The sequence below is a fragment of the Rana temporaria genome, chromosome 5 (assembly GCF_905171775.1).
Source record: "Rana temporaria chromosome 5, aRanTem1.1, whole genome shotgun sequence".
NCBI lineage: Eukaryota > Metazoa > Chordata > Amphibia > Anura > Ranidae > Rana > Rana temporaria.
Window position 1 is genome coordinate 300330103 of NC_053493.1, and position 18102 is coordinate 300348204.

General features: G+C 42.2%; 1 protein-coding gene across 1 annotated transcript in view; it reads left to right on the forward strand.

Annotated features, from left to right (window-relative positions):
• Positions 1-18102, forward strand: part of COLEC12 (collectin subfamily member 12) — a 183490-nt gene that overhangs the window by 136099 nt on the left and 29289 nt on the right. Inside the window, exons 3-4 of the mRNA XM_040354040.1 lie at positions 9216-9338; positions 10954-11052. Of these exons, the coding sequence (XP_040209974.1) occupies positions 9216-9338; positions 10954-11052 (222 nt within the window). The remainder of the gene's footprint in view (positions 1-9215; positions 9339-10953; positions 11053-18102) is intronic.

An 18102-nucleotide genomic window follows, 5' to 3' on the forward strand; every position in this document is an offset into this window, starting at 1 on the left:
GAACTGAATGGGGACTTCATTTATCTGCACATTTCGGATTGCTAGGGCTGCTGTAGACAGGTATCAGTGATATCAGATAAAAGTTGGAAAGTCTTCCTCCAAAAACTGGTAAGGTTTTTACATGCCTAGAATACGTGATATAAGTTGTCAACCTGTCCACAACCCCTCCAACAAAAAGGGGAGTTGGAAAAGGAAAATGTAGCCAATTGGTAAGGGGTTAAATACCATTGGGTTATCAATTTTTCTACTAACTCCCAATGGTTTATGCAACCATATATATATATATATATATATACAGTATATATATATATATATATATATATATATATATATATATATATATATATATATATATATATATGCAGATATATGTAATATGATTTCTAGAGACACCATGGGCCAAATTCTCAAAAACGCTGCCTAACTTAACTTTCAGCAGTTAAGTTACACAGGCGTTAAATTTCTACCTAAGTGCCCGATCCACAAAGCACTTACCTAGAAATTACACGCCGTGTAACCTAAGTGCCTCCGTCGCAAGGCGGTCGTCTCCTCGAGGGGGCGATTCCTATTCAAATGAGGCGCGCTCCCGCGCCGGACGTACTGCGCATGCGTGTGACATCATTTTACCCGACGTGCAGCGCGCGAACGTAATTTACGCCGGGCTTTGTGGATTGCGACGGGACAATAAAGTTGCGACGGGTGAAAAAAAAAATACACGCCGAAAAAAAAAATTCAAATTTAAAAAAAAATCGCGGCGATCGAAAAAAAGGTCTGGTTTTACATGGTGTACTAACTTTACACATTGTAAAACCAGCCCTAATTTAACGCGTGCAAATCGTAACTTACGCAGAAAACACAAAGCTTAAAAGCTTTGTGGATCTGCTTAAGTACTCATTTGCATACGCTAGCCGGCATTTCGACTCGAAATGCCCCCATCGGCGGATGCGGTACTGCATCCTAAGATCCGACAGTGTAAGTGTCTTACAGATGTCGGATCTTCTGACTATCTTTGGAAAAATCCTTCTGAGGATCGTTTCCAAAGATAGCCACAGGGATACGCAGGCTGAACAGCAGTTCCGCCTGCGTATCTCCTTTGAAGATTTGGCCCCATATTCCTCTTGCAAGACATCTTTAGGTTTGAGAACAGCATCCTTAAAGAGGTTGTCCTCCCATAACAGTCAGAAATCACCCTGATTCCAAACTTTCTAATATGGGATGGTTCTAGTGTTTCAATAAGATTATGAATGTTGTCAGAGATAGGGGTCAATTCACTAAGAGTTAAATAATGGTTAATAATATGCGGTAACAATTGTACAAGTGTTCAATTCACTAAGAATTTGGAGTTAAATACGGAATGCAGTATTTGTTGAATTTAGCAGTAATTACCGATAATTCACTGCATTTAGTTGTTTGCTAAGGAGCGAGCCGGGAAGCCGACCACCGCATTCTTAAGAACCGATGACTCATCAGCTCATCCCGACCCCCCCCCCTCCCCATGTAAATGAGTATCGGGTACATCATACCCCTACCCAATCACCAAAAAAGGTAATAAAGACTCACATTTGGTGAATGGGAAGGGGTATGATGTACCCAATACTCATTCATATAGGGGGAACCAGGATCTGGGGGCTCCCTTCTTAACTCTTTCGCCGCCAGGTCCGTACGTCATACGGACCTAACGGCGGGGGGGTATTGCACACAATCCGGTGGCTGCAGCCACTGGGATTGTGTGTAAATCTGACAGGCAGACTCCTGCCTGTCTGGTGAGAGCGTTCAGGCTGCCGCCCGATCGCTCTCAAACACCCCTGATAACGGCGCCCCCCGCTTGCGCGCTTCAACCATGCTTACCGGGCTCCGCTTGCCCATCGGCGGGCCCAGGACAGTCATGGCGGGTCTCGGTGGATAGAGGGGAAGGAGAAGAGCAGATACACATCCGCTCTCCTCCCCTTCTTGCAGTGACCCAAAAAGCAACGCATCTGATGTCACTTCCGGGTCACGTTTTCGGTGTCCCCGACTCGCTTTGCCGGTGTAGGATGTTTTGCAAATGCGATCTGCATTGCAAAACATTCAGTGGAATGCAGGGGAGACATGCAGGGTCGAAGTGAAAACTTTGATTGCGATACACATGTCACATATCGCCGTGTACGCCAGAGTGAGAGCAATAATTCTAACACAAGACCTCCTCTGTAACACTAAACTGATACCTATAGGGGGCCTTTGAAGTATCGCCTATAGAAAATATAGGGTACTGAAGTTTGACGCCATTTTACTGGCGGAAAAATAAATTAAGGTTTGGCATGTTGGGTATCTATTTACTCCGTGTAACCTCGACTTTTAAATTTTACCAAAAATTTGGGAAATGTATTAAATTTGTATGGCTTTCTTTTAATGGAGGCTTTCTTTTTCTGTAAACTATTCCATTGTAGCTCTGTCTGTATGTTTAGGGTCGTGTCCTGCTGGAAGGTGAACCTCCACTCCAGTCTTTTGCAGACTCTAACAGGTTTTCTTCTAGAAAGGGACTTCTTATGGCTTTCCTTTTAGCATGGCTTTCTTCTTGCCACTCTTCCATAAAGGCCAGATTTGTGGAGTGCACGACTAATAGTTGTCCTGTGGACAGATTCTCCCACCTGAGCTGTGGATCTGTGCAGCTCCTCCAGAGTTACAATGGCTGCTTCTCTGATTAATGCTCTCCTTGCCTGTCAGTTTAGGTGGACGGCCATGTCTTGGTAGGTTTTCAGTTGTGCCATACGCTTTCCATTTTTGGATGATCAATTGAACAGTGCTCCTTGAGAGGTTCAAAGCTTGGGATATTTTTTTATAACCTAACCCTGCTTTAAACCTCTCCACAACTTTATCCCTGACCTGTCTGGTGTGTTCCTTGGCCTTCATGATCTTGTTTGTTCACTAAGGTTCTCTAACACACCTCAGAGGGCTTCACAGAACAGCTGTATTTATACTGAGATAAACTTACACACAGTTGGACTCTATTTACTAATTAGATGACTTCTGAAGGCAAATGGTTCCACTAGATTTTAGTTAGGGGTTGAAAACAGGGGGGGGGGGGATTGAATACAAATGCACGCCACACTTTTCAGATATTCTTCAACTTCACAAATATGTGCCACTTTGTGTTGGTCTATCACATAAAATCCCAATAAAATACAGTTATGTTTTTGGTTATTTCATGACAAAATGTGGAAATTTTCAAGGGGTGTGAATACTTTTTCAAGACACTGTATTTCTGCCCTTGGGAAAAAGCTGTCAGCATGTATGTCTTGAAGTTTAAAAAGTATTTAAAATTTGGTCAGCGTGGACCACATGCTCCACCATATTTGCACTTACGTGGCGTATCTGGAGATACGTCGGCGCAAGTGCTTTGGGAATCCGGGCCTACATGTACGTGATCCAGCCTGGCCATGCCGGCCGCCTGCAGTAAATGTACTGTGGGTGATCCACAAGTGTTTTTTTAATGCTCTCTTTTTGCTCTGAAGACCTATAGACTAGCAACAAGTCTTGCAAATCTTTGTCACTTTACAGATTGGCTGGCATGTTTAAAAAATATTTACGGGTTGGAATTAATTCCAGTTGGCTGCACAGACATAAACAGCTGTAACCAAAAAAAAAAAAAAAAAAAGTTCATCATGTGCCTGCTATGCTTCTCTGTTCCGGTCCCAGTCTGTTGACTTGGAAATTATAGTATAGGAACTGAAATGAAAAGGTGGATCTTCTTTACTCATGGCTTTTTATTACTTCCTGGTTGCTAGTATGCGTGATTAAATTAACACTGCAATCATTGAAAAACTCTGGTACCACAAGTGAGGTTTCCTTACCGGACCCTTTCTCTATTGGAAGTTTTGTACCTGTATTGATACTGCCTGCTCAAAAAAGGATTTGCTCATTTCCAGATTGTGAGGTTTTTACCTAATTCTTGTTTAACATCTTAGAAGATGGTTAGCTAAGGCCAAAAAATGATATTACTGTATGTTCTGAAAATTTAGATTAAGTCAAGTTGGCTATAATTGGTCCCCAGTCCTGTTTGGATATTGATTATTTCAAGCTTTAGATATAACTTATAAATGGTAAGATTGCAGTGGAATTAAAAGAAAAAATTAGGACTTTTTGTGGAACATGGGATGTTTAAAGCAACATTCACTAGGGTGAGAAAAACACCTGTAGGCAGGTACAGTCTACTTTTTCCACTGCATGTGGCGCTCATCCACAGCAGCCTTGCAACTAGAGAGGAACTCAAGAGGAACAGAGTTCCTCTATGGTTTCCTCAGTCATTGGGGAAGCTATCCGGTTGCTGCCACCCCATTGACTCTGGTAACTATCTTGGGTCAGGCAGAGCCTATTTAAGGCACTGGCTCCTAGGTTTTTGCGGGCATAATGTGAATTGATAGTGTAGGGAAAGGTACCTTGGCTGCTAGGGATAGTACTAGTGGTAGGGAAAGGTTAGTGTCGCTTTTCCTCTGGGCTTCACCCTGCATTTTACTGTCTTTACAGGTGCTGTCAGTCCGGGTGAAAACTGCTATCTTCACATTTTTTGGAAACTGTGCACCCGGTTGGGCAGCAGTCCCACTGGGTTTGTTGTGATCTGTTGAACTTTTTTCTGCATTACTGTCTTCAATACAAGTTTTCATTGCACCACACTGTGTGAGATATTGCCACGCACTGTGCTGCACCCCACTTACACACTCTCCTACAGTAATCTTCCCATTATGTATTTGCCGAGTATACAAAAAGCTTTTGGATTTATACAAGATTAATTTACAATATACATTGTTCCTATTAGTTATTCAATATACCGAATCTTGATGTGTATAAGTTACTTTGTCATTAAAACAGTATACCCTTCATCATTAATCTACATTTACTCCTATTATCTTCCATATCCATTCATCCTAAAATCCCCCCCCCTCCCCGTCTCTCCCTTATTTCTCTACCATTTTCCGCTTCATTTACCTTTATCCTTCATATTTGTCCTTATTTTCCATTTATAGATTCTTTCATTCCTTCCGAGAGCTAAAATTAGTCCCATTTTTGCCATATTTCTGGCATTTGACTATTTATGTATCCTTCTTCTCTTATCTGTCTTTCCATATTTTATATTTCATTAATTTCACATATCTATTCTACTATATTTGGGATTTTATTTTATGGTAGTGTAGGGAAAGGTACCTCGCCTGCTAGGGATAGTACTAGTGGTAGGGAAAGGTTCCTGATGGGAAGGGAAAGCATAGTGTCGCTTCTCTTCTGTCGCTTCTCTTCTGGGCTTCACCCTGCATTCTACTCTCTTTACAGGCGCTGTCAGTCCGGGTGAAACCTGCTATCTTCACATTATTGGAAACCGTGCACCTAGTTGGGCAGCAGTCCCACTGGCTTTGTTGTGATCTGTTGAACTTTTTTCTGCAGTACTGTCTTCAATACAAGTTTTCATTGCACCTCACTGTGTGAGATATTGCCACTGCACTGTGCTGCATCCCACTTACACACTCTCCTACAGTAATTTCCCATTATGTATTTACCAAGTACTTGTTTATGCACATCATTAGTTTGAAAATTATAAACAGACTAATAGTTAGTGAGAGACCTGCTGGTCTCTGTATTAGTAATTTGTAATATCAGCCTTAAAATGTATTTATAGCAACTCCTAAAGTACACATAACTGTACAGTAAAACCTCGGTTTGTGAGCATAATTTGTTCCAGAAACATGCTTGTAATCCAAAGCACTTGTATATCAAAGCATTTTTTTTACAGGATATAAAAGAGAAGAGAGGCACCTCCAAGTGTAGCAATAAGTTGCTAAATGTTGTACCTTCATTAAATGTAACCATATTGCTACACTTAGAGGCTCCCCTCTTCTTTTTTATACTCAGTTGTGACATGACGCTACTCCTTTACAAGACATCACTTGTATATCAAGGCAAAATTTATTAAAAAAAATTCTTGTCTTGCAAAACGCTCTCAAACCAAGTTACTCTCAAACCAAGGTTTTACTGTATAAGGTTTATTTTATGTTATATGAAAAACTTTTAACATTTTGTCCTAAGAGTCATTCTAGAAGCAGATGTACCATTTGGGGTAAATGTACAACATGCTGAGAAACGAATTCTATGTGGATACTAGGGAGCACACAGTGTGCTATTATTTCGTAATTTATGTTGAAGTGGAAGCCTTGTTGCTGCCGGGAGGCCAGGGACAGGAAAATCTATAATGTAATTACACAGTTTGTCTCCTAATTCTCACACCGTCAGCCAGAATTATCACATGACAAGTGTGCATAGAGCCACTAGACATCAGCACTAATCAGGCTGGATAGCTCCTGGCACTAACCTGTGCTATCAGGGTCTACTAACAACCACAATGACTCTTGCTGTAATGACTTCAAGCACAGCTAAATTACTCACATATCTATTCTTGCACCAACTTTTCATTTGTAACAAGGCAGACAATGAGTGATTCATCATTAATTTCACTGCGTTTTCTATGCCTTGCTACTTTATGAAGCAGCAACTAATCATTTTAATTAGTTTCTAGTCTGTTGCAGTGATGCTCTGCCAAATCACACTGCTTACGCGTAGACGTGAATGATCAGCAAATGAGGCTTGCTGGAATCCATTTACAAAATAATAGTCTTTGTGAAATATCACAATAAACTATACATTTGGGGAACCTGCACAATGATTCATCCACATCACCTTACTCGACTTGCAGCCATAGTGAAATTCAAGTCAAAATCTGCAGATTTATAGTAGGTGACCTTTTTGTGGTCACCCCCTGGCTAACATGATTCATGAGTGATGTGTCATCTGCATAGATCATTGTGCACCATCAACTCTCTTCTAATCATCTGATCTCAGACAGCTAAGCAAATGTACAGTAGGCACCTGCTTGTTATATCTATAAATAAAAAAATATACAATTTAAAAGAATATAAACACGTTTTAATAGTATATAAGACAATACACATGTCGTGTTTGGACTGGGTTGTAATATTTATCTGTTTGATACTATATCTTATTTCCTAAAAACTGACATCTAAGCAGATTATAAATATAATCTTACCATCCACTGACCAGCACAGCGTTGTCTACATATTGATAGCATACAACAGGCATACCCCACTTTTGAGTACACAATGGGGTTTATTTACTAAAGCTGGAAAGCGCAAAATCAGGCTCACTTCTGCATAAAAACCAATGAGCTTCTAACCCCAGCTTGTACAATTACGTTTTGCTAATAAAACCTGGAAGCTCATTGGTTTCTATGCAGAAGTGAGCCTGATTTTGTGCTTTCCAACTTTAGTAAATAAACCCCATTGTGTAATTAAAAGTGGGGTATGCCTGTACTTCATTGTCTAACTGGCAGGTTTGGAGTGGTCTAGTGTTAATGCATAACTTTAGTAAAGAGAAGTGAGGTCACCAACCTGGCCATCCTGCCTTGAGCTGTTACCTGAATCACAGAACTCGCTAAACAAAATTAATACAGCACATATATTAATTGTGTATTAAAGTGGTTGTAAAGGCAAAAGGTTTTTTTTACCCTAATTAATTCCATGCTTGAAGATAAAAAAAACTTTCTGTGTGCAGCAGTCCCCCTAATACTTACCTGAGCCCCCTATTGATCCAACGATGTCCATGAGTGCCTTGGTTCTCTGGAGACTTGTGCTCCTGATTGACTTTCCGCTGCTGTCAATCACAGCCAGTGAGCAATCAGGAGATGGAGGAGGCGGGGCCAAGCCGTGGCTCAGTGTATGGATGGACACACCGAGCCACGGCTCGGAAACACACCTGCACAGGTGCCCCCAACAACAAGCTGCTTGCTGTGGGGGCACACGGCAGGACGGAGGATCCAGGAGTGCCAGCATGGGACCCAAAAAGAGGAGGATCTGGGCTGCTCTGTGCAAAACCACTGTTTGTTATTAAAAAAAAAAAACAACAACTATTTATTATCACTTTAAGTTGATTGCTTTTAGTTAAAGCGGTGGTTCACCCTCCATAACAACATTTTAGCATTAAATTAGGCATAGTAGCGCGAGCTACAGTATGCCTGTATTGATTTTTTTAGCCCGGTACTCACTGTGCAATCCTATATAGAAGATTCCGACTCCCCGCGGGGAATGGGCGTTCCTATCAAGAGGGAGGATGATTGACGGCCGGCTATGGCACGTCACGCTCCCCGAAGATAGCCGGAACAGGTCTCGGCTCTTCACGGCGCTATACGGCGCCTGCGCACAGACTATTCGCAGGCGCCGTGAAGCGCCAAGTCCTATTTCGGCTATTTCCGGAGAAGCGTGACGTGCCATAGCCGGCCGTCAATCGTCCTCCCTCTTGATAGGAACGCCCATTCCCCGCGGGGAGTCGGAATCTTCTATATAGGATTGCACAGTGAGTACCGGGCTAAAAAAATCAATACAGGCATACTGTAGCTCGCGCTACTATGCCTAATTTAATGCTATAAAAAAAAATGTTTTATTAGGGTGAACCACCGCTTTAAACTTGTTGGTCTATCTTGATTACACATCAATTATGAGTTCAATTCTACCCATCATCTTTAGGCCTCATTCACACCATGGTGCAGATACGCCAGTTTTTTTGCACGCATTCTGCAAGGGCTCAGAAAAAAAAACAATTGTTCTCAATGTGCCCTGTTCACACCACAACACTGATATCACGTGTGGATTTTTTCTGCGCAGGAATCTGCAACGTGTATGCAGTTTTCTGCACCAGAAAAAAACTGACATGACCACAACATTGGTGTGAATATAGGGCACATAACTGACGCGCATTAAAAATGATGTCAACGTGCATAAAAACTCACTGAAACGCGCATTAAAAATGATGTCAACGTGCATGAAAACTCACTGAAACGCACATGAAAACTGATGTCTCTGCATGTGAAATCTGTGCCGTTTTACCATCAGTTTTCATGCATGTATGGTGTGAATGAGCCCTTAATGTTGTATATGTAGGGTTAAATGTCATGTATGTGTATTTTTATGGGGTCAGCTGCATTTCAGTGCTGCTTTACAGTTTGTCATCACTAACTAAAAATGATCTAATTATTAATCATGTCTTTTAAATGAAATACAGGTAGCATTAGATCACTGGTAATCCCACTAGAGAGCAACCAAAGATTTTATATTAGATTTTTAATATTACGGGCTGTAACTATGCTATTTTCAGATTATTATAAGAATACTTTTATTTTACAGGTATACAAGAAGGCAACCAGTGTACAAAGTGTAAAAATAACTGGGCACTGAAATTTTCGATCGTTGTGCTGTATATTCTGTGTGCCTTACTCACCATCACAGTATCCATACTAGGATATAAAGGTATGTGCTTTTATCACAAAGAATTTCATAGTAAATTATAACTATGTGACAGTCAGATAAAATGACCTTAAAGGGGTTGTAAAGGTTCGTTTTTTATTTTCTAAATAGGTTCCTTTACTGTAAGCTAGTGCATTGTTGGCTCACTTACCTTTTCCTTCGATTTCCCTTCTAAATGTTTTTTTTTCTTTGTCTGAATTTCTGACTTCCTGTTTCTCCTCAGTAAGCTTGCCCCCATCATCCGAGCCGTTCTGGCTGGGGGTTAGTCAGCCAGAACAGCTTACTGAGAAAGAACCGTAAGTGAGAAATTCAGACAAAGAAAACAAAGAAAAAAAAAACATTTAGAAGGGTAATCGAAGGAAAAGGTAAGTGAACCAACAATGCACTAGCTTAAAGGAACTTATTTAGAAAATAAAAAACCTTTACAACCCCCTTTAAAAAGTATAGAAAATAGGAGATTGATAATGTTGGTAAAATGTTGCAAGAAGAATAATCTGCCTTGTTCACACCATTTTTCTCTAAATGTCTCTGGAACTGTTTTCTTTGTACCCTGTTCACACCATAACACTGGTGTCAAGGGAATATTTTTGTGCAGAAGGTCTTGTTAGGTCTGAGGGTAGAGGAATAAGCTCTAAGGGCCAGATTCAGAGAGATTCGTCTATCTTTAGGCGGGCGTAGCGTATCTCAGATATACTACGCCGCCGTAAGTTTGAGCAGCAAGTTGTATATTCACATAGAACTTGCGCTGAAACTTACTGCGGCGCAGTATAACTGGGCCGGCGTAAGCCTGCCTAATTCAAAATAGGCTGGTTTTAGTCCCAAAAATGTGTCAAAAGTGTCCAATCTGTCTATTGCAGTGTCGCAGTACCGCTAAAAATCGCAGATCACCGCCATTACTAGAACAAAAAAAATGCCATAAATCTTTCTCATAGTTTGTAGTTTGCTATAACCTTTGAGCAATCCAATCAATATATGCTTATTGCATTTTTTTTTACCAAAAATATGTAGGAGAATACATATTGGCCTAAACTGATGAAGAAATTATTATTATTTTTTTTTTAATTGGGCATATTTATTATAGCAAAACGTAAATATATATATATATATATATATATATATATATATATATATATATATATATTGTTTAAATTGTCGCTTTTTTTTGTTCATAGTGCAAAAAATAAATACCACCAAAAGAAAGCTCTATTTGTGGGTAAAAAAAGTATGCAAATTTTGTTTGGGTATAGCGTCGCAAGACTGTGCAATTGTCAGTTAAAGCGACGCAGTGCCAAATTGTAAAAAGTGCTCTGGTCAGGAAGGGGCTAAAATCTTCTGGGGCTGAAGGGGTTAAAGGCCTGTAAGTTTTTTAGTGTTTTTTTCTGAAATCTACTAGAATTTTATCTAAAGCTACATCAAGATTTGTTTTCATCACTTCCTTATTCCCAGAGCCGAAGGGTGCTTAAAGAGCTTCCTTATTAAAAATGTGTTGTCCGTGATTCTCTTCAGACTGTTTTTTTTAAAGAAAGGGCCTAGGTGTGCAGGCTTTGCTAACACAGTAGTTCTATTACACCAGTGATGCAAACAACAATTTATCAAAGTGCTTTTTTCTTCTTTTTAGTTGTAGAAAGAATGGATGGCGTTTCAGATGACATGGAAAAGTCACACATGGGTTACAATAATAAAATCTCAGAAGTGGAGCAGAGCATGAAAAAATTAGGTAAACTGACAAGCGAAATTATATTCACCTGCATTTATTGGCTTCATAGTGAACAATGATTAATTATTAGTTACGTATATGTTTTGATAAGACACATGCCCATTGAGTGCAGCCAGAATAATTCCAAGAGGCTCAGTTCACACTGGTGCGACATGGGATCCGTCTTATGAGAGCACAAAAAAGTTTAATGCATAGAAACGATCACAGAAAGAAGCAACGTTTCGAAGTTGCACAGGACCTCTTCATCAGGCACCTGCCTGACGAAGAGGTCCTGTGCGACTTCGAAACGTTGCTTCTTTCTGTGATCGTTTCTATGCATTACAATTTTTTGGACGTTTTAAAACGATCCTTGGTGTGCTGGCGAATATACCTACATGATTGCTTTTCCAGTTCCCAGCTGGTGATCGCTTCAGCCCCCTCTTTTTTCATTGGCCACTCTCCAGGAAGGTGTGCAATTGGAATATTTTTGAGATTGTGAGAGCACAAGTCGCATGACATGTCAAATTAAAAGTTTCCCTATGAGAGCCCTCTTAACTGATCTGACACAAGTCACTCCGACTTTACAAAAGGTTCCTGCACTAATTTGGTCTGACTTTGATACAATTTCAAATGTCACAGGGCCAGATTCAGGTACATTTACGTTGCTCCACGGCAGCGTAACGTATCTGATTTACGTTACACCGCCGCAAGTTTACAGCGTAAGTGCCTGATTCACAAAACTCTTACCTGTAAACTTGCGGCGGTGTAACGTAAATCCGCTCGGCGCAAGGCCGCCTAATTCAAATGGGGCGGGCACCATTTAAATTAGGCGCGTTCCCGCGCCGAACGTACTGTGCTTGCTCAGTCGGGAAAATTACCCGACGTGCATTGCGCTAAATGACGTCGCACGGACATCATTTGTTTAGACGTTAATGTAAATGGCGTCCAGCGCCATTCACGGACGACTTACGCAAACGACGTGATTTTTGAAATTTCGACGAGGGAACGACGGCCATACTTAACATTGGTTAGTCGACCTAGAGGGCAGCCCTAGTTTTACGCGGCGTATCTAGACGGAAACAACGTAAAGTTAGAGCGACGGGTAACGCGGATGTTCGTGAATCGGCGTAACTAGTCATTTGCATATTCTACGCCGACCGCTATGGAATCGCCACCTAGCGGCCGGCCTAGAATTGCATCCTAAGATCCGACGGTGTAATTCAATTACACCTGTCGGATCTTAGGGCTATCTATGTGTAACTGATTCTATGAATCAGCCGCATAGTTAGGACGGGCGGATCACAGAGATACGACGGCGTATCAGGAGATACGCCGTCGTATCTCTTTTGTGAATCTGGCCCATAGAGTTTAAAAAGTCACATTAAGTCGTATCAAAGTCAGGCTGAAGTTGCAGGGCACAGTCAGATCAGAGGTTGCACGCCTTTCATGTCGGAGGAGCGTGAACCAAAGTCAAAACTTGCAGTTGATCCAGAAGAAGTCAAACAAGATTTATAAAGAATGGTCAGATTTTCTTCCCAGGGAAATAAATCCTTCCTGGTCCCCAAAGGCACTGATACTCACTGAATTCTTTATATTCTTATAAAAAATAGTCATTTATATTTTGTTCTTTTAAAAACAAATGCTGCTTTTTTTAAAGAATTTATTGAGCTAGTTTAAGGTTCTATTCACACCTAGGCGTTTTAACGCCTGAAGCCCGACGCTATTGCAACCTAAAATACGCTGGAGGGGTGATTTAACATTGTTCTCTATGGAGATGGTTCACATCTCCACGCCGAACGCTGAAACGCCGTACGCCTGAAGCTCAAAACAAGTCCCTGACCCTTTTTTTCAGGCGGCTTCGGCGTTCGGCATAGCCGACAATGTGTAAATCACCCCTCCAGCGAAAACAAGGTTAAAAATCGCGGCAAATCGTGGTACAAAACGCCACGCTAAGGTGTGAATGCAGCCTTAATCATCTCATGTAAAAGACAATTTTAGATTTTCATGGCTCTTATTGGAAAGAGACTTGTATTGTTACCTGTTTTTGCCAGTAGATTGCCTAGAAATCTAGACATGTGAACAATATACTACAGCGCTATTAAATAATTAATTCCAAGTGCACCTAAATAAAAAAACAAATAATACAGCTGCTATCTGGGTGATACCAAATCAAAACAGTGAAAACATATATAATATAAGATGCGCTAATATTAACTTAAAAGGTGATAAATGTACACGCTAATCAAGGAGATCAGAACTCCATACTGTGAATCAAACCAAGTCCTTAGGTAGTGCACAGTGAAAAAACAAAAGTCCCAATCAGGAAAAACCTCCTTCATATGAGTGCTACTCCAGTACCTCACCGCTGTAGTCAGATGAACCTACACTCGCAGACAGATGTTAACATGAAAGAAAGAGAGAAATAAACCACATTGCGCAAATATATGATGATAGATCGAATGTGTAATTCAGAGCATCGACATGTGCACTCACGAATCCCCGCTCTCAGTAAAGCATGAAACCGCCGCTCAGTATGCTGTTTCCTCAGCTCGATCCGATGCACTCGGAATCCGAGTGCATCGGATTGAGCTGAGGAAACAGCGCGAATCGTCTCTCACCAAACTTTTACTAACACACGGTAACACGAGATTAGCAAAAGCAGCCCCAAGGGTGGCGCCAGTGGAATTCGAACTTCCCCTTTATAGTGCCGTCGTACGTGTGGTACGTCACCGCGTTTGAGAACGACGAGATTTTGTCTTGACGCTGGGCTAGATTCAAGTACAATTGCGCATTTTTTGCCCTGCGCCCCCGCAAAATTACTGCGCTGCCCTTGATTCACAGTGCAGTAGCTCCGTAAATTGCGTGGGCACGCCGGCAAAATGCCCGGCGTAAGCGCGCGCAATTTAAATGATCCCGTAGGGGGCGGGAATCATTTAAATTAGGCGCGTTCCCGCGCCGATCGTAGAGCGCATGCTCCATCGGGAAACTTTCCCGACGTGCATTGCGGCAAATGACGTCGCAAGGACGTCATTTGCTTCGAAGTGAACGTGAATGGCGTCCAGCGCCATTCGCGAATCACTTACGCAAACTATGTAAATTTGAAATTTTGCGACGCGGGAACGACGGGTATACGTAACATTGGCTGCCCCTGCTAATAGCAGGGGCAGCCTTACGCGAAAGACGCCGTACGGAAACAACGTAAACTGTGTACGCAGGGCTCGCGCAACGTTGTGAATCGGCGTTAGTATGCAATTTGCATACTATACGCTGAGCACAACGGGAACGCCACCTAGCGGCCATCGCAAGAATGCAGCCTAAGATATGCGGGCATAAGAGCCTTATGCCACGCATATCTTAGGCTGCAGTCGGCGTAACAAGGTTCCTGAATCAGGAGCATTCGTTACGCCGGGGCAATTAAGCAATTGCGCCTGTGTAACTATGGTTACACAGGCGCAATTGCTTCTTGAATCCAGCCGTGTGTATGCAAGGAAAGATTGATAAGATTCTCGTCAAGCCTGACAAGAACCTTGTCGAGGAAAAAGACGTTTCTTTTATGATGAGATTCTCAGTCGTGTGTACGAGGCCTTACTCACTCTAGCATTCTTAAATTTTTTTAACCTTCACCTTTAGTAACATGTTACATGTTACACTCATATGTAGGGTGTAACATGTTACTAATGCAGCAGCCCACTTGTATGCATGTGCAGTTTATCCTCCCCTCTGTAGGTGGTGCTGTTTTGCTGGCAAATGTAAGGAGGATGATAGGAGATTTGTTCCCCTGAAACCCCCTTAAGTGTCATCAGGGAAGCTGCTGCCATCTTTAGTGAGGGCAATGCTAATAAATAGCACTGTCCCACTGCAGTTGGGGCATTTGGGAAATGGATAGAGTTGGGACAGGATTCCCACTGGTTAGGGACAGTGTATTTCGCGCTATAAAGAGGTTCCTGTTAAAGAGGGACAGAACGGGGATACTGCAACTGGCTCTTCTATCTGAGGACTCAAGAGATGGGACAAATATCTTTCAAGTCGGTTTGCTAAGTTCATCTGCACCACCGCTCAGCCTTTCAGCCACCACCTTCACTCAGATGCTGCTTCGGTAATGAAAACATTATTAAAGTATGCTGGGACTATATTAATATACAGCCAACGTTGCCGAGAACTATTGTACCCAAGTCACCTGTATTATCAGGGCTCTGATGTTTTGGGAATGTTAAGTAAGCACTTTGCCACTGCCCTCTACACGTTACTTCTAATTAACCAAACAATAACAGTGCCACTTTACTTGGTCTCTGTGTGCCTTTACTGCAACTTGGGTAGCAATTATCTCGCTCTGCCTACACGTTTCGCCCCCTGATCCCACACTGTGACCGATTTGAAGGCAGTCTCTTCTACGTCCGGCTGTCACATTTTATAAAGAGAGAGGCTGTGTGGCGCTCTGCTCTTTTATTCATTCACATCGATCTGTGAATGAATGAACTACAAGTCCAATCTTCCACTGCGGCAGATGGCTTGTAGTTCTCAGTGTACTACCAGGGCGCTCATCAGCACCCTCCTAATTCACTGACGCTTCCTGCATATATAGAGGTACAGGCAGACAATTGTCAGAAGTATCTGCAGAAGCCTGACATTGCACCCACAATCTACTAAACACAGGTGTAATGCTTTGCAGGCTCCATGGTAAAAAAAAATTACAAATGCACATTTTTTTTACCTGCAAAATCATGTGCATTTAATTTTTTTTTTTTTTTTACAAAATATGAGTTTAGCCTTTAAAATTTTAGCCTGCCTAATTTTCATTTTTCACACTTTTTTGTATTTTTGTAACTTTCCAGTCATTTAAAGCGGAGGTCCACCCGTTTTTTTTTTTTTTAAAGCCAGCAGCTACAAATACTGCTGACTTTTAAAAAATGGACACTTACCTGTCCAGCGCGCCCGCGATGTCAGTAGCCGAAGCTGAGCAATCGCTCTGTCCTCGGCTGCTTCTGCCGCCATCCTCGGTGAGGGAATCAGGAAGTGAAGCCTTGCGGCTTCACTGCCCGATTCCCTACTGCGCATGCGCGAAGATTGCGGCGCACTGTGACTGGTCCCCCCTCTCTCCTGGGAACAGTGTTTCCCAGAAGACAGCTGGGGGGGTGACGTGACGAGGCTGGATTCCCCGTGGGAGTCAGAACCCGGAAGTGGTGCAAATACCTGTCTCAGACAGGTATCTGAACCCCCCTCCCCTCTGAAAGGTGCCAAATGTGACACCGGAGGGGGGGAGGGATCCAAAAAGCGGAGGTTCTCTTTTTGTGTGAACCTCCACTTTAAATACTACTCTTTCTGTTTTGTGTCGCTTGTTGACAATATTCCCTCCCAATCTATACATTTTTGGACACTCCTATATTTGCTTTGCAAAATAAAATTATTCATGTTATAGTCAATGCTACCCAGAATTACATTTATTTGAACATTTGTAATAATTTTTGCAATGTTTGAGATTAACAGGTCCAGTAGAGCGTCTTTTCTAGTTGAGGCTTCTATATATGCCTCATAAAATTATCAGGTAATAGGTTTATAAGGTTTCATTCACACATTTGTTAAAGCCTGTATACCCTGAATGGGCTGTTTTATTTTTAATTGCGCTCCTAGCCAGCAGGTCCTTTATGCAGGCAGCCTATTCAGGTCTATTAATACTGCGCAGACACATCTGCATGTTCTAATGTGACAGATTAGAACAAGTGGGTGTGTCCATGCAGCCGCTGCATCTTAAAGGGGCTGCCTGTAAGTACACATCATCTAATGTGGAGGAATTATATCATACGCAAATATTTAACTTAGCATTCATACTCATGTGTAATTCCACCCATGGTGGCTCAGCACTATCACAACACACTCTCCATGGACAAGATCATCTTCATGCTCTCTTTGATATCACTTCTCAGGCCTCGTGCACACGACCGAGTTTCTCGGCAAAAACCAGCAAGAAACTTGCTGGGAGATATTTTTTTGCCGAGGAAACCGGTCGTGTGTACATTTTCGTCGAGGAAACTGTCGAGAAACTCGACGAGCCAAAAAGAGAGCAAGTTCTCTATTTCCTCGACGGGAATGGAGAAACTTGCCTTGTCGAGTTCCTCGACAGCCAACAAGGAACTCGACAAGGAAAACAAGGGCCCAGATTCTTAAAGGGCCTACGACGGCGCAACGCAATGTACGCCGTCGTAAGTCCAAATCTGGGCCGTCGTATCTATGCGACTGATTCTTAGAATCAGTTACGCATAGATATCCATTAGATCCAACAGGCGTAAGGCTCTTACGCTGTCGGATCTTAAATGCAATTTTTTTTTGCCGCTATGTGTCGCCTCCGCCGTTTTCCCCTTCGAGTATGCAAATTAGCAAAATACGCGAATTCCCGAACGTACGCGCGGTCGACGCAGTGAAGTTACGACGTTTACGTTAGATCTGCGACACATAAAGTTGCCCCTTAACCAATGTTAAGTATGGGTGTCGTTCCCGCGTCAAAATTTTAAAATTTACGTCGTTTGCGTAAGTCGTCTGTGAATGTGGCTGGACGCCATTTACGTTCACATCGAAACCAATGACGTCCTTGCGACGTCATTTAGCGCAATGCACGTCGGGAAATTTTAGGGACGGTGCATGCGCATTACGTTTGGCGCAGGAACGCGCCTAATTTAAATGCTATACGCCCCCTACCTGCCTAATTTGAATTAGGCGAGCTTGCGCCGGGTGATTTACGCTACGCCGCCGCAACTTTACAGGGAAGTTCTTTGTGAATAAAGCACTTGCCTGTAAAACTTGCGGCGGTGTAACGTAAACCAGATACGTTACGCCCGCACAGTTTTACGCCCAGATACGAGAATCTGGGCCTATGTGTTTCGCCCGTCGAGTTCCTCGGTCGTGTGTACAAGGCTTCACACAGAGATAGACGCCACCAACTTTTCTTAGCCCTCTATCCTAGTTTAAGAACACCTTCAAACTTCTCCTAAACCTCCTCCTTTGCACAACAGGCCCCCTTCCATTTAAGTGCAGATACCAAAGACAACATTCCAGAGAATATACGGTTAAAGATTCTTA